Here is a 22,258-nt window from a genome sequence, read left to right as displayed (position 1 = left end):
CAACAAGTATAGTGATACTGTAGAGAGTGGTAGGAAATCAGTGGTGGGAAATCCACAGTGCCTCTTCTTTTTGAGGGACTGAGATCTATTTCTGTCTGGTTTACAACCAAGGTAATATTTTGTGCTGAGACTAGTGTACACGTTTGCCAGAGCTTTCTTCTGGGACTTCATGTGGAGAGAAATGTCCTGTAGGGGGCAGAGGGAGGAGAGAGGGAAAAAGAGTACAACTCGTTCTTCTATTGTTCTTTAATTCTGTAGTGAAGAAACTGTGGTAGGTGCTATTGCTGTAATTTGTGAATATAAGAGCAAAAAGACAGGCAAAATGGCACAAGCAAGGACTTGAGATTATTTGGAAATGACAATATTATGATAGTATCAGCATATAATAGTTTATGTAGTTTGTGGGCTGGAAGGCAGTGAAAGTAATGCTGTATTTTTTGAGATGTGTGCCAGAGCAGATCAGTAGAGCTACAGGTTAATGAAGTTTATATTTCAATAAGGAATAGATTAAGTATAACATGTCTTGGAAGGCTCCCCACAACCTTTACAAAATAATTTCTTTTGCATTGTTTTTCATAAATTCCTGCCTCAACTACTGGAGATTTTTTGAGGGAGTCAGTAAAGTAATGAAAAGCCAGGCGGGGGGTTATTTTATTGTATACCCAGAACATTTATGTGAAGTTTATTGCAATTATCAAGTGTTTTTAGGTAAACTAGAAAGGGTAGAGGAGAAATCAGTGTATGTGTTACAGAATAATAAGTAAGAGTTAAGAGATAGAATGCTATACAAAGATTAGACTGTTAAAATAAACTTAATTTCCTTAAATGTTTAACATCTGCACGTCTGAGATGAAGAGTGGGTTTTGCAGCCACCTATGGTGTTATTTAGAACCATTTCTTAAAGCAGAGTCTTCTGACTGTTCCTTTTATGGTATAATGTATCATTTCATTTTATCTTTCTCTTGTTTTTAATTATGTTACTTTTCCACTAGGGGATGGGACTGCCAGGGAAAGTAGTCCATTTATTAACAGAGCAGAATTGGACAGAGGAAATATGTATGAAGGAAAGAATATGGCTCTCTTTGAGGTGAGTTAAATACTCCAAAAACATATTTTACCTTTCATGGAGACGCGCAAACACCTGCTTGCTTTCTGTCTTGAAATTTAGTGGGGGTAAAATGAGTTTTAATAACTTTTTCATAGTTTATGAAACTATCTAAAATTCCATTTCAGTGGATTTGAATGATACATAGGCAAGAACAGTAAATACTGGTGTGCATTAGTGGGAAGAAATAATAAGACAAAATAATTCTTGCATTTAAATTTTTTGGGCTAGAATCTAGACATTGTTAGAGGAAGTTGCTGGAAGTTAAATCTATTTGTTTTAAGAAAGCAGTATTCAGTTTTTAAAAGATTAGCAAAAGATTTTTTTCAATGGGGGAATCACAGATTTCTCGTAAAGCAGCAAAGCTATAAAACAAACTTATAAGCCATGACTTACTTGTATTGTCTAATTATAGTATAGAGCATACCATAGCAATTTCTAATGTAAACATCTGCTTTATAATGGACATTTCATACCTCTATAATCAACTGAATTATTACAATCAATTAGTGAAAAAAGTATATTAATTTAGTACATTTAAGGGCCACTTTTGCAATTAAGTAGTATTTCTAGTAAAAACCTTAGCTGTTCTGCTCTAGCAGCATCAACTGGCCTGGCTCTGATGCTTGCTGTTAACAAAAGCAAGGTCCTTCCAGTATTGTTTAGCCACCTTGCTGTTGCATTCTTGTAAATGTTTTCTTGTTCTCTTATGCTTCTCTCTTCTTCCTTTCAAATGTCTTTGCACAGAGGACATGATCTTTCAGTTCATTTTGTGCATGAACCAAATAATGTATATTTACTATTTTTTGCTGTCTTAGAGAAAATTGTGCTAAGGATCAAAATAATGTCGATCATTGATTGTCTTTTTATCGTGTATGCAATATCTTAGTATTTTTTGACAGGAACAATATTTAAGTTTTGTCACTGAATTTCCCTCCTTCAAGCTCTATTCCATAAAGCCATTCCCAAAACTTTACATGGTTCAAATTAGTTGCTGTATTCCTTAGTGATGATAATTTGGCCGTAGCTGCTTTTTGTCCCAAATCTGTTATTTTGAATCATGACTTACCTTAAATCCTCAGCTGATATAAAACCATTACTTTTACATATCTCAAGTTATAGACAGTGCTGTTAATAGTATCATGTTGAAAGCCTTCTAGTGACTTCATCACCAATGGTGGTGTTGTCATGAATCTTTTTTCAAACTATGTATGTTTCAGAGTAAGTTTCTTACAATCTTGTTTTTCTGATGTTTTCAGATGTTAGAGTTGTTGTATAAATTGTTAAAAAGAAGTTTGACTATTATGATTGTTATCATTACCTAATCTCCCAGGCAGAGATACTTCTTGTCTGTGTTTGTCACCCCGATTGTAGAGGGATTCGTTGCGGAACAGGGGCATATGATACCCCTGGAAAGATTGGACAACCCAGGGCTGCTGAGGAAAAACCCCTGAGCTGGCCCCTGGCTGCAGCAAGCCTGGAAAGCACCTGGCTGCAGGCAGCCCTGAAAGTCCTTGGCAATACACTGGTTGTCTCTCCTGCGGATTAGAGGCCGTCTAGAAGGACTGAGTGTGAATCTTTGCAAAAGTAGATCTAAGCTTGTGTAGGTAAACAATAAAGGGGAGAACAATGCTCAAATCGTATCGGTGTATGTGTCGTTACTCTGGCTAGCTCTCCAGCGCTCGGACCTCCCCCAAAACCTGATCTCGTCTTCTTTCCAGTGTTCAGTTTTTGTGTATTTAATTGAATTCCCTTGGATCCATTTTTCTTGGGATTCTTGTGTTGTATATTCTTCTGGATTTTATTATTTGTTTTAGCATGTTTTTGTTTCGTGACAGATAATTGGCTAAAGAAAGATGGGCTGACTTCTGTGTCAGGTGGTATTACATATGTGCAATAATATGTGATATGCATATGTGTGGGTATTTTCAACACATTAACACTTTGGAAGTAGTATGCCTGGTGTAAGATAAAATATGTAAGCCTGCAGTGGTAGACTTTAGAGAGATCCTTAAGTATTTTGGTGCTTGAGAAATCATTTGAAGTCACTCTTTAAACACAAGCAAGATGCTGGAAAAACACCCTAATGACTCAGCCCTACCAGTACAATTGCTAAAGACTGTATTGTGATAAAAATATATTTTTAAAATTAACAGTGGTCCTTCTCTAGGTTTTCCTTATATTCGAGCTGCATATTGTAAGATAGTGTAGAAATATGAAAGAAATGGTGCAACACAGCCATGTGGTGTTAAACTTCTAGAAAGAATAGAACTCTTGTTGGTTGAAAGCTGAGTGGTATTTTGTCATGCTAATTTTTTTTATTTGGCTGAATCAGGGCTACCTGTTGAGTATGTGTTTGAAGTAGTATCATAAAATGATGACTTTAAAAAAAATCTATTTAATAAATGCAGTGTTCTTCAAAATCCAACAGGAAGAAATGGATAGTAACCCCATGGTGTCGTCTCTTCTGAATAAACTAGCAAACTACACCAATCTGACTCAAGGAGTGGTGGAACATGAAGCAGATGAAGACAGCAAACGAAAGGAAGTCAAGGTATTTAGACTTGTAATAATTTATCGAGACAAAGCTAACTACAAAGAGGAGCATTTTTCAACCTGAAAATAGAATATGTGGATATCTAAAAACAGGAGTAAGATTTGTAATACCATGTTTAGAACTGAAGCATTTGCAGAAGGACTTGTGTTAACTTGATGTTCTTGTTAGCATATTTTAGCAAGACTTTGCTGTAGAACCCCTAGGAAAAACATGTGCTAATCTAGGATCTGAAATATGGATTATACCCAGTTTCTTCTTCCTTGTGAACTTGTTTGAGCATCAGTACCTGTTACCTACCTCTAGTGAGCATACAATAGGACTTTTTGCAGGTTTATTAATATATTTTAGCTGCCTAGGTTTTTAGGTAGTTATGTTAAGGCGAATTTGAGATGAAGCAGGTCACTCTTAAATCGATAAGCATATTTGTATCTCTTAACATGGTAGTAGTTTTTTTGAGTAACTGTCTTGGTTTTGAGTGTCAGAGTAAGTATTTTTAAAACTTAGTGGATGTGTTCCAAGAAAACATTTTGTTGCAAACATCAAAAATACTATACTTGGGGGAGGGGAAGGGGTATACTCTGTTTGGCACATTGCTAAACACACTTGCTAGAAGTGAACTGAATTCATCAAGGGTTGTCTGTCTACTGGATACCCAAACTGTGTATCTCTGCCTCTGTAGAAATGGAATGTATGCAACAGTTGGAGTCTGTAGTGGCATGTTAGATTGATCCCTCTGAGAGCAAGGACTGTTTTGGAAGGAGAAAGCTTGGATCAAAACATGCGACCTGATAGAGTATAAGAGCTTATAGGCAAGGAGGGATGATGAGCTGCATGGTGACTGAAACTAAGATAATTAAGGTAGAGGCTGGGAAAGGGACAGTGCAGGGAGTCATCTCTCTTTTTGTAGGAGAAGGGGTGCTGCTACTGAATTTATATGCTGAGCTATGAAGAAAAGAGGAGAAGTACATGAGAATGAGTGAAAGGAAAATGAACACAGAGCAGAAGAGACAGATATGAAAATAAGCTAAGAAGGGTGACTCATTTGACTGGAAGGGAGATTTTGAGTGGAAGTCAGTACCAGGACAGTGGGCAGATACCAGGACAGTCAGGAATAAAGTCCAGCTGTTTGTTTAACTTTTTGCTTATCCTGCATTTGTTCATGAGTGTGCTTTCTTTCTGTTTGTCTAGTTGTGCTTGATCTATATTTGTTTCATCTCATCTGAAGGTAAACTTCAGACGTGGGAAAACTAACACTGATCTACTCACACTTTCCTTAGTGTGATCCCTGTTGTCCATTCAGCTGCTGGGTAGAGGTTTTTTTCAATGCAGCACCGTATTACTCCCTCTGGAGCTGACTATCCAAATAAACACTGTGTCCTCACTTGCACTTAATCTTGTTTGTGTGCCATGTGGTGGCTTGATAACACGATTTTTATGTACATGTCTTAATTTCATTTCTGAAATTGTGGTAGTTAAGTAGCAGCCTGTCAGAGCAGCATTTTTAATGGTGTGATTGAGACAGTAGTGTTGATGTTGCACATGGGTATTGCCCAAGATGCTAAAAATAAAGAAACATAGTCCAAATGACATTCTATGATTCCTTATAAGTACTTGGAAACCTAGTATTTTCTTAATAATTTTGATAACTTCTAAAGCATCAATGCTTGCTTATTTATTTAAATTGATTGCCATTTTTCACAGCCCAAGTTGTGATTTAAGACCACCTTGTGTATCTGGAAAGCTACTGTGTATAACTGTTGATTCTAACTAGAGTATTTCAAAGCCTGATTTCTCTTCATAAATGCTGAAGACCAAAACTTTAGTGATGAAGCCTGAATTCTTTTGTGTGTGTCTTCACCTATGATGATCACTAGCAAATAAAAGGTACACATATACTATGTTGTGGCAGGTTTTACAACTTTTGAAAAAAGAAATTGTAGTCAGCTCTGCATTATTACCGCCGGCCTGGGCTCTAGGGTATATCACCGTGTCCCGCAGCCATAGGGAGGAGGAGGAGAGAAGATCCAACATGCAGGAATTGTGCAGCAAGATTGATTTATTTAATTATTTTACAAACTCTTTTACAGACTTTTTTCTTCATAGTCTAATTGGACAAAGGATCAGCCACCCCTTGGGGTGATTGGCTAAAATCCTAAAACATCCATTGTCAAAATATTTTCCTACTATACTATAAACAAGATTTTTCAAGGTTGCAGGTGGCTTGGTTGTTTACATACCCTGCTACCTCTTCTATGAGAGAGAGAAGTCTCTCACAGACTTAGAAAATAGCAAGAAAATCCTTGCTAGCAGCATTTTTGTATCTACACTGCATTACTTCTTGCTCTGTCTTAATACCTTGTCTGTCATTTTTAAAAATTGAAAATACTATTGAATATAACTTTTTGTGCCAGCTGTGTGGCAATTTTGCAGACTATAAATGATATTTTGATTATGGCAGTAGCTTATCTTTAACATGCAACTTTACCCTGTAACTGGTATTTCAGAAGAAAGTTTGTAAAGTGTTATAATCAACAGATAAAGGACTGCCCTATCCCTATCAAGTTTTCATCCTAATTCCTGTGGAACAAGAGAGTTTGCTATCACAAATAGTTTTCTCTCTTTTCAGGAATTTTTCTGCATAAATAACATGTGAATATTTGTGAAGCTAGACACTCTGAAGCTACCATTCAGTTTCACTTGGCATTTGTTCATGGAGCATTTGTGATAAGGGTTTGTGCAATAAAGTTCTTATGGATTTAAATTTTTTAGTGCAAAGGAATTGATGTTCTCACTTTGTTTCCAGGGTCCACAAATGGGCACTTTTATTGGTGTGTATCTTCCCTGTTTGCAAAACATCTTGGGAGTCATCCTTTTCCTGCGTTTAACATGGATTGTGGGAACAGCTGGAGTTCTTCAGTCTTTCATCATTGTGTTCATGTGTTGTGCTTGTGTAAGTTAACCATATTTTACTTTTTTTTTTAAACTCTTGGCCAAATCCTCTGTTGCAAGAGTACTGATACCTTCTACTATATCAGTATCAGGGAAAAGTAACCATATTTAATCATATTGGTTAAATTGTACTGATATTTAACCAATATGGTTAAATTGAGAGAGATGGGTTATATATTTAAGCAGTGACTGTCACATGTCAGTCTAACCTGTATGGAGATTCTTTTGAGTTGATCAAAGTAAGCTTTTGTTTGAAGTATTATATGAGTTTTATTAAATTGGTCTTTAGCAAATGTTTCATTATTTACTTTGAGATCTGAACGGTTCTCCTTTTTACTACTTCAGAACAAATTGAACAATAAACTACAAATCAAACCAGAGCATTAGGTCCATAAAGTAATATTTTAGAATGTGAGACCACTACTAGATGTCATCATAACAATGTTACAATCAGTTTTCTCTATTTTTTAATTGGAATAATGAAAATACTGTTTTAAGTGTACTCAATGGTCTGTATTCTTCCAGTTCTTTTTAAAGACTGTGTCAAATAGCTAAGTAAACGAAATCTTCTGCTGAAAAGTTGAGTACTTGAGTTGCATGGATATCCCAAATTAAACATCTTAGTTTAAAAAAAAAAAAAAATTAGTTTAATTTGATTACTGTTTTGCCCAGTCTTTCAAAAAAAACCTTACAGAACTCTGGTATTTTAAATTTCCTCTATTTCATCTTTCCACAGACTATGCTAACTGCAATTTCAATGAGTGCTATAGCAACAAATGGTGTAGTCCCAGGTAATGAAGAATTTTATCTTAAATGGCAAATTGTCAAATGATGGAAGTTTAAATCTGGGATAAGAAATTCTTATAGTTCTCAAATATCAGAAGTAATGATTTTGTGTCAAATGCATATTTTCTTTTAATTGATTTTATAAATAACTTTTTAATGTGAGATGCAATCTTTTATCTGCCCTTCTGGGGGTTATATTCTGCAGCACATCTTTGTCATCAATCATTTGATCCTGTTTTAATGAAAGATAAGATGTTATAATTTGAATTAGTGGAGACTGGTCTTCACACAAAATTTCTTTACAAATACAGCTACTACTTTTTTCTCTCCTGAATTTGCCTACATTCCATCTAAACACTGCAGTTAGTTATCTTGTTTTCTGCAAGAATAGTAACTGGTCTGATGGTGGAAATATTTTTCTGTATAAGCATTCTAGGTTCTGCCCATCTCCTTAAATTTTCAGGATAGATTGATAAATTTATTCGGCTTCATAAATTAAGAGGATTTTTTTTTTAGATGCAAAATCAGTTAGCCCTTGAAGCTCTTACCCTTTTCTCAACACTTTACTTGATAGTTCTGGTGTTCAGGCATGGGTATGAACTCTGAACAGTTTACCTAATGAACTTAAAATAGTTCCTCACTTGCAGAGCTTCTGCAGCTTAGTAAGGGTTGTTGAGCTTTTGACAGGGTACCCTTCCTTCTCGGACCAGGGTAAGAGAGCAGAGGAGGCTGCTGTTCTGCTAAGTTCTTTATTTCATAGTCTCATAGCTTTCTTGAAGGCAGAGTTCAAAGGGGGTTATATGATAAAGCCAAGCAGCAACAGCTGGCAAAACCAGCTTCTTCTTCTTCTATATGCTCTTATATGCTCCATATATTTTTTTCTTACAGAAGTGTGGATTATATTTGTTAATTGACCAATAAGATTAACACACGATTCTAGTTTTTCTTTTCTTAACCTATCCTGGTCTAATTCTAACAACCGTAAGTCTTACACAAGTGTTGCATAGGTATTACACAGATTTACATATACAGTTTCTATCAGTTCTTATTGTTTATGTGAACACTCTAAAAAATGTGAACAGTATAATTCTATCTATATTTTGTCTAAAGTAAAGAATTCTGTGAAAAGATAACACTGCTGCAGCAAGAACTATATTTTAGGTCTCTGCTACAGCTTTTTAATGTTTAAGGCATTTAGCATGTATTTCTACTAAAAGTTAAAAATCTATATTTCTATTTCACTTTGGTGTGACTTCATGTATCTCAGCTTATTTAAAGGTTTTAATTCAACCCCTGTGCTTTGGCTTCCCTCTGGGGCTGAGTCCAGAGGAGCTTTCACTCCAACAAGGGTTTTCAGAGCTGTTACTGAAGTTGTTGGGCAAAATTAAAAGATACAATTTGTATAGGATGTAGAATAATTGTATTATAATTGTATTTCATGGATACAGTACCATATATTAAATGAAAATACAATAGACAATTTTGTTTAAAATACTTGTGGTTTATTATAAAATGGAGTTATTCAAATCAGTGTGCAGATAACTAAAATGTTCTTCTCTTTTTCCCCCTCGTATTTTTAAAGTTCATTGTAAAGGTTTTGTTTAACATCTGTCACAGACTGAAGCCTGCAGTTCTTACACGAGACAGGTCTTAATTTTCATTGTTTTGTTGGTGGTGCCAGTTTCTTAGAGAAATGATGCTTGTGCTGGCATATATGGAGAAGGCTGAAAGCACAGATAAGAACCTAGGATGCAAAGGAGACCTGAGCAGCAGGATCCTTTCTTTTGCCTTTATATGTAACAGCATTATATTCAGCAAAAAATTGGTGATGCATCATAATATCTTTGTTAATTTCTCATTCATTCATATTGAAAACATTGAAGCCTGTGGAACAGGATGCCCAGGCGAATAGTGGAATTGCCATCCTTGGAAGTGTTCAAAAAAACAAGTAGATGTGGTGCTTAGGGACAGGGTATAGTGGTGGACCTGGTAGTGTTAGGTTAATGATAGTACTTAATGATCTTGGAGGTCTTTTCCAACCTTAATGATTCTATGCAAAACAGCTTCAGACTCTGCACACTGATGTATGTTTATTTAAAATTAAACCCTTCCTTTCTCTGTCTCCTTCCTTCTCAGTTGTCACAAGTGGGACAAATATCATGAATTTAAGAGTAGATGGAGAGGGAACCAGAGAGAAGAGTTTGCCTTGAGGGAGTTGGGTGACATTCTAAAAAAAGAGAGGAAGTTCTTGAAGCTTAGAGCCTTATTAAAAGGCAAATAGTGCAATGGAAGTAGGGTGTTGGTGGTGATGTAGTTTATGGCTTAAAGAAAGATGATGCATATGTATGGAAAGTAAGAGTGAGAAGAATTGAAAAACTCAGGGTCAAAGTGAATAGCATATAAGTGGACAAGAAAAAGCAATCCCTACCTAACACTTTTAAATAGTACTAAAAAAATGTGATCTGTAGTGAAAGTGGCAATGGTTTCATATACAGATGAAATAAAGAATGTATATCAGTAGAAAATATTCTAGTTTGTCCTTGTCTCATAAAACAATTATTTTGGAAATTCACTGTTTGATGGGGAATTGCTTGAGTTTAGAAGCTAAAAATTCATTCACATCTATTTATACCTGTATATCCTTTTCTAATTTGTTTTTGTTTAGCTTGTGGAATTTTTCTTCTTTCTTTGGTCTTCATTTTCCGTTCCATAGAAAACGCACATGGGGATGTTAATTTTGAAACATACATTCTAACTGCCTAGTTAGTATAGACATTGACTACAGTCTTGGCATGAGCACGTCAATGGAGGCACATGCAGTGGTTATCTTGATTATGTTGATTGAATTATTCAAATTTTTGTTCTCTATTGCCGTCCTTAATCTGAAGTCCTGGAGGTGTTTTGTGTGTTGTTTTTTTTTTTTTTTTTTTGTTAAATTCACAGCTGGAGGCTCTTACTACATGATTTCAAGATCTTTAGGGCCAGAGTTTGGTGGTGCAGTGGGACTTTGTTTCTACTTGGGCACAACCTTTGCAGGAGCAATGTACATTCTTGGTACCATTGAAATTTTATTGGTAAGTACTAGTTTCTCTTAAGACTAAATGCATTTGAGCTGCATTGGAATATTGCTGATCAATGTTCTAAATGGTCTAAAATGCATTCTAGTCTGGTGATTGTTAATGTTTTGATAGTACATTTTCAGGATGCTGATATTTATTCTTACTCTACTTGTGACTATTTGAGAAAGTTAAATTCTTACCAGTAATACAAAAATAAATTAAAGGCTATTTGATGTATATTTATTCTACTTAATTTAGGAACCAAGCATAAATCTTGTTTTTCCAAATGATAGTCTGCAAGCCTAGATCAGGCAAGCATTACCGGGGTAACTCACTGCTGCCCAATCAAAAGTTCTGAAGAACATGAAGGTCGTATCTCCAGTGAGGAAAAAATAATCTATCCCACTTCCTCATTTCAAACTACTGGCTTTGAGTTTTCATCTATTTGCAAAGATGCTGTGGCCCAGCTACTATGGTTTTCCTTCATCCAGGAGGGGCCAATAATTGGTCATCATATCAGAAACTTAAGATATGTACAGGAGATACTTCAGAATTCTTTCTGGTTACTTACAATGATCCATGTCATCAAATCCAGGCTTTTTAAAATTTGAATTAGAGATAGTCTTCACTCATTCTTGTTTGTGTGATCTGATCTATAGTAGCAACATGAGCACATGTTAAATTGTGGATTGAATTTGGTGCACTGTTCTCCCTATTAGATAGTCATGCTGGGTTTGTGTTGTTAATAAAAATGTACAGGTTTCAGCTACAGAATTTGAAGTAAAGTGCCACCCGGGATATCTGACAAAGACCTCAGAATAGACCCCTGTCATATCCACAAGGCATGAGTATTGCTTTTTTTTTTTCTCCACTGGGGCATGGATTATTTTGAGAAACAGAAATCAGTTGTCTGCCTGTGTTTTTCCCTGGCAAAGGCTGTGAACAGCAGGTCAACAAAATCCACAAGAACATCTTCAGGAGTACCTCCATATAGAGCCTGAACCTTCTGCAACATCACAATCTAGGGTTTTCTAACAATATATACTCTATCAGTAATAATTTTTTCAGTTTGCTTTCTTTTTCTTCCATGATGATGTGACAATTCTCATCTTTTTCAGCATTCTAGTAAATATTAATTTGCTAAACTTAAGTTTAATTTTTAAAAATTCTGGTAAATAATTGTCTGGTTTTGGATTTTGCTTATAGATGTATCATGGTAGCCTCCTGTTCAAAGTTTCTTCCTGCCTTTAGGAATTATATTATTGAAAAATAGTCATTTTAGCAGTTTTTTTGAAGGAGTGGAGTTGCCTTAAGCCCTAATGTTCAAGCCCTAGCTGAGCAGAGAGGGTTTTTTTCAGGGGTGCTAGAAGAAGGAATATAGATTGTCATAGGTTAGCAAGCCTATTGTTATGTAGTGTAGTGTGCTACTTCCTTTTCCCCCAAATTCCTTAGCGGTTTTTCCCATTTGGCAGACACATGAATTTAAGGAGTGGAAACTCTTTAATGGGAGGGAAGAAGCTGGAGCAAAAGCTGTATCCTATTCTCAAAATTTGTTTTTCTTCACCCTCACCTTTCCCTTCCTTTTATCTCTACACTTTCTAAATGCCCAAATTTTCAGGCTAAAATCATTTGTGAAAGCAAAACTGGTGTAGAAGGTTAGATTTTGTAGTTCAAGTAAATGATTTTTTAATAAAATGTTCATTATTACATGTATGATAATTTGCCATATCACTTGCAGACCTATATTTCTCCAAGTGCCGCTATATTTAAAGTGGAAGATGTTGGTGAAGAAACAGAGGCTATGCTCAACAACATGAGAGTCTATGGAACATGTATTATCATTCTGATGGCCATAGTAGTTTTTGTGGGAGTGAAGTATGTCAACAAACTTGCACTGGTCTTCCTTGCCTGTGTGATTCTTTCCATCATTGCCATATATGCTGGAGCTATTAAGACTGCTTTTGACCCACCTGACTTTCCGTAAGTGCAATATCCAAGTTGTGTGGGTTGTTTAAAAAAAAAAAAAAGAAGCATGGGGAGGGAATAGGTACGGCAACCATTTAATGTTTTAAGCTAAGCTTCAAAATACAACCACATTGGCTTCAGTGGTAGGTTTATGTAGTTTAAATATTGATGTGCTCATTTATTACTCTGAGTTACATATCCGAATCTTTCTCTCATTTTTCGTAAGATATGATAACTCTAGAAAATGTTCTTTGGTGCTTAAAATTACTGCCTTTTATTCCATCCACACCTAAGGAACAAGAAGGTGGGTTTTGCTGACAGTAAATATAACTGCTTTATCTAAAAATTTAAACTAAAAACCTATAGAATAAAATAAAAAGGTCAAAAAAGCATTGTAGCTATGAACCATAGTTTGAAATAAACTTTTAAACTTCTGTGTTGCGAGGAAATTTTTGAAACTTCCATTTCTCCCTACTTAAAATTGAAACATTGAGGTGTTTACATTCACTTGTGTTTGTAAAGCCTTTCCTGTTCATAAAATAAAATTTTATTGTTGTTATGCATGACATATTGCTTCTCAACATCCTCAATGTGCATAATTCCTAGCTCAATAAGAGTTATTTCTTTACTCCAGTTATTAGTTGCATTCTACTTTACCCAGTTGTGTGAGTTGCATTTTTGTGCATCTTTTCATCTTGAAAGAGAAAACAAAATTATATTGCTTAAGACATTATCAGAATAGGCTGATAACTTCAGTCTTGCATGGTACTTCATAGTAAGAGTTATCCTTTGCTGTATGATTGTTACACATTCGATATTACTTTGAGGTGTTGGTAATTGCATTACAAATTGAGCATTAGACCAGTACTTGTGGAAGGTTTGTAACATAATGCCAAGTCTTCTGTTGAGAAGATAAGCATGATAAAAATGTTGACATAGTCCTGAATAAAACTTCTGTTTCTTACAGCAACTTTCAGTTGCCATTATCCTGTAGCTGACTGGAAGAGAAATAGAAGCAACACCAAAGCCTTTAAAAAAAAAAATCGTTGTAACATATGGCTAAATATTTCAAACTCTTATTTGTTTCAGAATACAGAAGTTCTCTACAGAGAGCATACAGTCTAAGCCAGTTCTCATAGATTAGTTATGTGAAAGCTAGCAAAAGAAATTTAATATATATGTATCTATCTAAAGAGAAAGTTTTAGTAATTTAAATATTTAGAAGTATGTTGATGAGAAGGTGCAACAAAGATAAGTAGAATTTATGTCAAAACTAATATCAAAGATATTTTATTCCAGAGGAACAAAACACATCAAATCAAAGGAAGTATCTTTCTGTCACCTGTTTAGGTAAAAGAGAATTTATGTGGATATGTAGCATATAAAACTTATTACCAACTTATTCAAGTTCCTGGAAACCTTACATGAGCTGCTACTGTAATATTATTGTACTGGGGGAAAAAATATAAAAAAAGTTTATTTTCCAGGAACTATAATGGTTTAGAGTCTGCCTCAAAATGAGAAACTCAAGTGGGGTTCTATATAATGGTAAGACTGATCTGATAGTGGTTGTTAAAAAAAAAAACCAAAGCAGCTTCCACTTAGCTGGTTGGTTAGGTTGATATCACTAACCTCCAATAAGTTTGTCCATTGTATAGGTGGTAAAATAGTTTACCTCAAGATATCCCAGTTGAATCAAACTGAAGGAAGTTTCCATTGTTTGCATCATTTGACCCTGCTGCTATTGAGTCATCAAATAAGTAGCAATTGAAAAGAAAAATAAGCAAGGCAAGTGGCAAGATGATCTCTTTAGCAACAATTTTCTGTTAAATCTGATCAACTTCCATGTGATGCTATACCTTGAAGCCGCACTGGTGTATCTGCCTAACCCACATGTTTTATTTTATGTACCTTCTTTTGTTTTCATAGATAGATATCATTCCATTATTAAACAAGCCTGGAATCCTAAACATCTTTTCTGTAGTTTAGCAAAAAGATAAACCTAGATCCTTAATATTCTGTGCTGGTAGGAATTTGCTTTTGACAACTGTTCTGACTTTTCTAATTTTCTTTCCTGAAAAAAATAATTTGCTTCCCAATACATGATTCTTTAATGTGTACTCCCATCACTGCTGTTAAATTTTGTTGTTTAACCTTCCTGGCTTATTTCCTACCTTTTAGATTGTAATATTTTTGAGGATGATATAAAGTTTTTATTTGCTACAGAAGGAAGGGCATGATTTACTTGCTTAATCTTACTTTTATATTTTCTTCATCAGACTCATCTTTTAATTAAGTTTATAAAGTATTGCTTAATTTTACTTCTTTCTTGTAGGACTGAATGCATCATGGTTGCTGTTATTTAGTAGTCAAGCTGCTTAAATTGATTGTACTTTCTAAAGAATAAATCAGAAGGCAAAATAGCTGCTAATACCATAAAGTAGAAATATTTGATCCATGTTCTAAAGACCGTTGATGATAGTTTTAGGTATAGAAGCTATATACTATTTTAGTAGACATAGTATAGGCCTTAAGATAGGAAGTGTAAATAATAGGTTTCTGAAGAAGTCTAATGGACAAAAAATGGCTTAATTCACATCCCTGTATTGAAAGAACACTGATTTTTATTTTTCTTGTTTATAGTATCTGTCTCCTTGGAAACCGTACATTGTCAAAACGCAGCTTTGATGTCTGTGCCAAATTTACTGAAAGCAATAATGAAACAAAGACTACACCTTTGTGGCGCCTATTCTGTGATAGCTCTTTGCTTAATGCTACATGTGATGACTACTTTAGTCTCAATAATGTAACAGAAATTCAAGGGATTCCAGGAATAATGAGTGGAGTTCTAACTGGTAAGTTGGAAAGCACAGTGATTTAAAAGCTTTTGGAAATTATTAATTTGGCCAATAGCTGGTCAGTAATATAGTGGTCTAGTCTGTCACTATTTCTTTACCTCTAATCTGTGTGAAAGATTGCTATCTTGAGCATGCTTCTTCCTATAAAATTTTCATCTGGTTTTAGAATCAAGAATCTTAGTATCAAGTGCTTTAATTTGGGGGTAATTGGAGTTTTATAAGATCTCTTTCAATGAAAAAGGTAATAAAGTGTTTATCACAGCTATTTTTTTAAATGTGTATGCCAAGCACACATTTCAATAAGCTATTCATTAACGTTTTCAAACTCTTCTGAGGGAGAACTTGTTACCAGTTTATAGGTGGTGCAATGAGAATGAAGTTCTGTGGCTTATTCAATGTGTACAACAAGTTAGTGATTGAATTCAAGAAAAGCAGTCTACTAAATGTATAGATTTTTTTCTCTTTACGGATCTGTACAGTTGTGTCAGCTTGGAATTCCAATTGCATTGAGTCATAGGATTCATCTTAAATGTGTAATAATTTGTATTGTACACACACAAATAATGTTTCTGGGAATGAAATGGATGCTCTGATATCTCTCCCTTGCTTTCCCTTAAAATAAAGTTTGATTTATATAAATATGCTACATAGGGACGCTATACAATCACGGCTGCCATAGTACTCCAGTTTAAAATATCAAATATAAAGTGTACATTAACAGCTGCTAAATGAAACATAGGCTTCTCTGAATCTAAATTTCTGTTTTTAAAAAAAATAGGTTTCTCAATGAAAAATGGAATTATTTTCTTGTTACAAGAAATGTAGCTTAGAGTTTGTCCTCTGAATTTTATAATTTACCATATGCATAGCTACCATTTTTCATTAATAATTTTGCATGTCCTGCCCCAGATCACAAGTCAGCTGTATGTTCTAATTTTTTGCTACCCCGTGAGATTTAAATTGCGCTTTTACTTTTTGGAGGTTTCAGGCTGACTACTAATTTTTTCTCCTTTTGGAAAGATGTGCTTTTGTTCCATTCACTGTTTAATGTTTCTTTGAACTAGCAATCCTGTATATAAGTATATTTTGCTAATTTATTCTCACATAATGCTAAGATCACTAAAGACCAGGAATCTGCTGAAAGTTCAGTGTGAGCAACACACTTTCCAGTATTCATTGCTTTTTGCTTACCTATAGTGAATTTCATCAATTCCATTATGTTTACCCACTGAACCAGTTTTTTTGTTTTGACTTCGGGTTTTTTTTTAAGTTCTTTGCAGTTGGGTTTCCTTCTACAAATTTGAATAACTGAGTATTGCCAGCAGGCTCTCATCTTGTTCCTAGCTCCTTTTTTCGGGCTGTTTGAGTATACTGGATAGCACTGGTTACATCCTGATGGTTGTTCTTGTAAAAGCTTACTGGACTCGTCTGCATTACAAAGCTGTATTTCCATTTACTTTTACCTGTTACTTTCTGTCTTTGAACTGTTTTTTTTTTAATCCATGTGAGGACATTTCCTCTTATCCAATGTCTGCTATAGATTCCTTGGGTGAGCAATATTTTAAAAACATGGGAAATACAGATGGACTGATCTAAGTGGATTGCCTTAATTTATGTTTCCCTCAAAGAATTGGAATAGTTCTGACAGTTTTCTTTTACAAAAACTGAGTTGAGGCTTCCCCAGTTTTTCAAAACTCAAGAAAAACTGTGAATAACTACTATGTTTTGTCAGAACCCAAAGATAATTCCTATGTTTATTGCCTCTATCAACTGTTATTGTTGCTGTTGACTGTTCCTGTGCAGGTGCTACTCATGAGTCTTTAATTTCTACGTCTCCCTGAAACACTTTTAAATGAAAGAAATGGCTTTCTGTTTGTCCTTGGGTATCAATATTATTTCGCCTCAACCTCAGGTCTTTCAGTGTTCTTGGAGATTTTGGGCTGAGTACTGCTTTCCCTGCTTTTGGAAGTGCGTGCTCTGCTCCCGTTCGCTGATTAACATTTCTCTGAACAAGAACTACTTTGTAACAATTTCACTAACCTAATTACACCAAATGCTAAAACTAGGTGTTCTACTTGCTGAGTGTGAGCACACATTCTGATACCTAGTGTTCGCTTGAGCTCAAGTGGCACAGATTTCTCAAGGAGAGTTTTCTTCCAGTTGATATATGTTCTACATTGTGTGAAGACTTTGGAGCTGCAGGCTTTGCAAATTAAAGTTTCTTGAGCTGTGGCTGGGAGTATTCAGATGCCGTGACTGCATGTCTTAGGAAGTGTGATAAGTCCACACCATTTATTGGGCACTCATATACAATAAGTATTCATCTCTTATATACCTTCTGTGAATGTTGTCCTAACAATAACAAATCATTCTGCGAGTGACTGACTAAATACTCCTGTAACTCTAACAAAAATGATACAATTCTGCAACTAGGTTTAATCAACGTTGTTCTGCTTCATGGTAGCATGTTGGTCTGATACATTGTACCAGTTCTTGTGTATGTATCCTCAATGTTGCTAGAGGAGCCTTCGCAATCAAGGAATGGTCCTAGAAGGGACAAATGTCTGGACTTTTCTGGAAAGTTATTCTTTTTTCTCACCCCAACTTTCAAGTCCACTTGAATTATCACTTTTGGGAAAATGAGCATAGGAAAGCTCTGTGTGACATGCTGTGAAATAGGAAAGTGGTTTCTATTTAACAAAATATCTAAGCCAATTTTATCCACTTGTGCTGGCATGCACAGTTCCACAATTAAGTTGTATGCATCGCAGTGCTCAAGTCACTGTCACTCCATATGTCATGCTGAATAAAGGACACAAGCTGTTGAGTGCTCATTAAGAGATTAAGTGCTCTTGATTGGCAGTTACAAACTAATTTTGGACTTTCTTCTTATGTTTCACAGGGGGTAGGTAGATGCTAATTTGGAGATCTAGTCTTATTTTACGTCACTTCTCAAATTCCTGAAATTTAAAATTCTCTTGTTTCATTAACTCTTCTTAGGCTTCAGTTTTATCTCTAGATCAGTCTGTTACTCTTCTTCATTTGATTGAATACACATAGCATTCTTTACCAAATGATACTTGCTTTTAATCTTTGATCTGCTTTCTCTTCTGCTTCTCATGCACACTTCCATATATGCTTACCGATTGTAAGATTTTTGTTAAAAATCTGGGTATGAGTACCCTATCTTTGGCCACTAATGGTTCAAAGTCCATCTTCTATTTTACTCAAGGTTACTTCTTGCTATTATAAAAACTTAAAATATTGTACTTGAATTCCCTAAAGTTATTCAGGATGTCTGAAAATTGGCTATTTGATCATGCTGGCAGTCCATGGGAATTGTTTATTTCCTGTAAAATCCTTTGCCTTCTTGACAGGGCAGGAGAGTATCCACTTTGTTTCCTCACATATGATAGGACAACTTATCTCATTTTCAAATAAGAATCAGTGTGGGCTGTTCTCACAATCTTATCAAGGTACAGAACCAGTGTTTCCATAAATGTAAGCTCTCAAAAGTTTCTGGCTTTTTGACCTATCAGTCTTCAAACAAATATGCTTAGTTTGCTGGGGAATTTGAGCCATATTCTGCTGGGGGTTTTTTTGCTTATCAGTGATCTTCTGAAGTCTGGTTACCCTGCTTTTGTCAACATGTGGAAATCTTTAGCCATGAACAGCTGAATCCTGAACTGTTATCCAGGATTATTCTGTACAGCAGGTCTCAAAGAACTCAAGTTACTGTTAAGTAGGATTTCTTTTTCATATTGCTCCTCAAAACACAAGAACAAGAAGTATTAGTATATACTGAGATTCCTGGAACCTGGAAGTAAGTTTCCTTATTTTTTCACAATAGTACATCTGTGTGCCTGCGCAATGGAAATGTATGTTCTACAAATATATTAGAATTTAATTCTATATTTTCCTTTAAAGGAGGAGAAAATTTTGCAGGACGCATCTCACACTACTGCATTTTTACTGGCATGGACTGGAATGCCCACCAGTTACTATTGGTATTAATCATACTGGGAAATGTAATGATTTTTGTGTAAGAAAAAGGCATCTGATTCCTAGGATTATTGCATTCTCACTAGTCGATATCCTGAAACAGAGAGATGACACTGATTTTTGTTTTTTCCTCGACCTTGTAGATAATCTCTGGAGTGCCTATTCAGAAAAAGGATCAATAGTTGAGAAAAAAGATCAGCCATCAGTTGCTGGATCAGAAGAGTCAAAAATGGGTGGACTTCCTTATGTTTTTACAGACATCATGACCTACTTCACAATGCTTGTAGGGATTTATTTCCCATCTGTGACAGGTAGATACAATTATTTTTCTTGCCTGAGAATGTGTACTTATACCTGGAAAAAAAAATTTCATGTGAAAATTTTTCATTTTCACCAATCTTATTGGTGACTCATTCTGTTGCTAGTTTCTGTGTCCAAGTTTATATACCTAAAACCTTCTGGTGCTAGGGAGACATGGGTCATGGCTGATGACTTTTGGAGGTTATAGGACTTAAACAGGAAATCTGTTTAAGGGCCATTTCTATGTCTGAAAAGAAGGCAAAATCCTTATGGGTTACTAAATGCTTATTCAAAATAAGATGCATACCTTTATAATACTTTAATCTTCAAAGGCATGAGAACAGTTTAATATTCAAATGATTCTGCAGGTATTCAAGCTGCCTGGTTAACTGCCTGGGCTTTGTTTAAATGTCCAATATTTTTTTGCTACACTAACTGTGTAGACTTTTTTGTCAAGCTTAAACTAGTTGTATTTCATTTTCCTCAGCTCACGCTTGACTGAAACAGCCAGACATGTTTTTCTTCTCAAGTCCCAGCTGAAGTAATATCAAGTAACAGAACAGAACTCCAATAAGAAGCTGCAGCACTGTTTGCTAGTATTATCAAGTGGAAGTGTCCCTTTGTATTCATTGTTTGAACCCCACTGCTCCCAATTCTTTACTTCAGATGCTTACCAACATTTCATCATATCTGAACCCATGGTTAATGTTTCATTCCATGGAGTTTGACAGTGTTTTTGCACTGGAGCATCTTGACATTAGCTTCTATGTTTTTGCTTCCAGTGGTCAGGTCAGTTCTAGGAGAGATGGCAGAAATAGTTATTGTATGGGTTTCTTTCCCTCCTATGACAGTATGTTCTACAAAGTACTTCTGTTCTCTTTTTAGATTCACATACATGTGTACATGTGATTTTTCTAACCATTCTTTTTCTTGCCTGCTCTTTTCTTTTTTGCTTCTAAGCTTTTTTTTGTTAGTTTATTGATTTGCTTGCATATGCTATTTTGATGGTCTGTTTAGTAGAAAGTCAGTGCCTTAGGTCACACTGGCTAAAATTGCTAAATCCCTATTAATTTATAACATCCATCCCCAGTATTTTGCTACTCCTTCATTTCAAGAATTATTCTGAGGTTATGCTTGAAAAATATTTTTTTTTAATCTGTCTTTTTACTAACCTTTATAGGATTTGCTTATTCAAGTGGGTAGTAACACAGATTTCTGAATAAAATGAAGCTATAAATTGACTATTTGTGAAGGATTATATTATACTTTTGTAGCCTGCTCCATTGGTAATCCCTGAGTTAAATTTGGCTTAAAATTAGATGTTCATATTCTATTAGTTAGTAACAGGGAGTTATTGCTAATTGTTTTTATGACATAAATTTTGTCTCTTTTTAAGGTATTATGGCAGGTTCAAACAGATCTGGAGATCTAAAGGATGCTCAGAAATCTATTCCTACTGGAACGATTTTGGCTATTTCAACTACATCTTTTATTTGTATCCTTTTTTCTAGTCTACATTTTGTAGGTGTAACAGAATTTTTACCGGAAAGTCGTTAGAGTTCCCTGAGTATAAAATGAATGAAATCTAAACTGAAAAGAAATATTTTATATTTGTCTAAAATATCAGTATTATTTATAAATATTATTAAAATATGTCAAAATTTATTAACAAATATATGTATTCTATATTCTACTAGTGCTTCAAATTCCAATATATAATTGATGGTTTTAGTCAAGCGATCCAACAGTTTTTAGCATTATGTTTCAGTTGGCAGGTGGTTGTTATACTCAGTATAACCAGATCTTAAACCAAACAACCAGCAATTGAAGTTGTCGGTCCTTCAAAAACCTAATGTACACAAGTACTTGCTTATTTGTATGAGAAAATACCTGTTCTGTTGCATGATATATGAACTGGCTACTTCCAATACTTCACAAATCGCTATGAGTCGAATACAGTCATGAAGAACATAAACTAAAAAATTGTAGCATGGAAGAACGAAAAAAAACAAACAAAAAGCAACCAGGAAATGCACACACATACTTTCATTGTTGTGGATGTTTTCATTTCATACCTAGGTGAAAAGTGGTGGGTTTTTTTCTATGTGATTTTTTTAGAGAGTAATCTTCCTTCAGTCTCAGTAACAGATCTCTCCTGTATAGTGTTGTTTGGTGCCTGTATAGAAGGTGTGATATTAAGAGATAAGTAAGTCGTATTCAACTTCTAATATTACAGGGAGTATAATCATAAGTTACATTAATAGGACTTATTAATGGCTCTTCTGTGAAATATGCATATGGTATATATTTATTTTGCTTAGGTTAAAACTGGAGGGAAAGCTTGTCTGTTAAACTGAGATGGCTGCAAAAACTGGTCAGGTTACCAGACTGTATGCCTTCAAGAAGCAGAAGCAGAACCTAAGATAAATGTTTGAAGTTGAACCAGCCTAATAAAATGTCCTTGACAAAGAAACTCATAATTAGTATTTGCAGAACTGATGCATGGGGATAAGGGGGTATTACTTTGGGAGAAGTAATAGGCTTTTGAAGACCAATTAAAAAATTTGGGAGTTATGTGACAAGGGGACTTTATAAGACTGCAGTGCACCATCATGATTTCCTCTAGACATATGACTATTTTTTGTTTTAAAATCTCAGTTGTACATCAGGAGTCATC

The 22,258-nt window shown here is 35.0% G+C and overlaps 1 protein-coding gene across 1 annotated transcript in view; it reads left to right on the top strand.

Annotated features, from left to right (window-relative positions):
- Positions 1–22,258, top strand: part of LOC138106726 (solute carrier family 12 member 7-like) — a 68,433-nt gene that overhangs the window by 11,980 nt on the left and 34,195 nt on the right. Inside the window, exons 2-11 of the mRNA XM_069007867.1 lie at positions 993–1,087; positions 3,537–3,659; positions 6,466–6,612; positions 7,348–7,402; positions 10,341–10,471; positions 12,195–12,436; positions 15,065–15,276; positions 19,425–19,592; positions 20,978–21,076; positions 21,730–21,787. Coding sequence (XP_068863968.1) covers positions 993–1,087; positions 3,537–3,659; positions 6,466–6,612; positions 7,348–7,402; positions 10,341–10,471; positions 12,195–12,436; positions 15,065–15,276; positions 19,425–19,592; positions 20,978–21,076; positions 21,730–21,787 — 1,330 coding nt within the window. The remainder of the gene's footprint in view (positions 1–992; positions 1,088–3,536; positions 3,660–6,465; positions 6,613–7,347; positions 7,403–10,340; positions 10,472–12,194; positions 12,437–15,064; positions 15,277–19,424; positions 19,593–20,977; positions 21,077–21,729; positions 21,788–22,258) is intronic.

The sequence above is a fragment of the Aphelocoma coerulescens genome, chromosome 2 (genome assembly GCF_041296385.1).
Source record: "Aphelocoma coerulescens isolate FSJ_1873_10779 chromosome 2, UR_Acoe_1.0, whole genome shotgun sequence".
Classification (NCBI taxonomy): Eukaryota; Metazoa; Chordata; class Aves; order Passeriformes; family Corvidae; genus Aphelocoma; species Aphelocoma coerulescens.
This window is presented reverse-complemented; position numbering and strand designations above follow the sequence as displayed.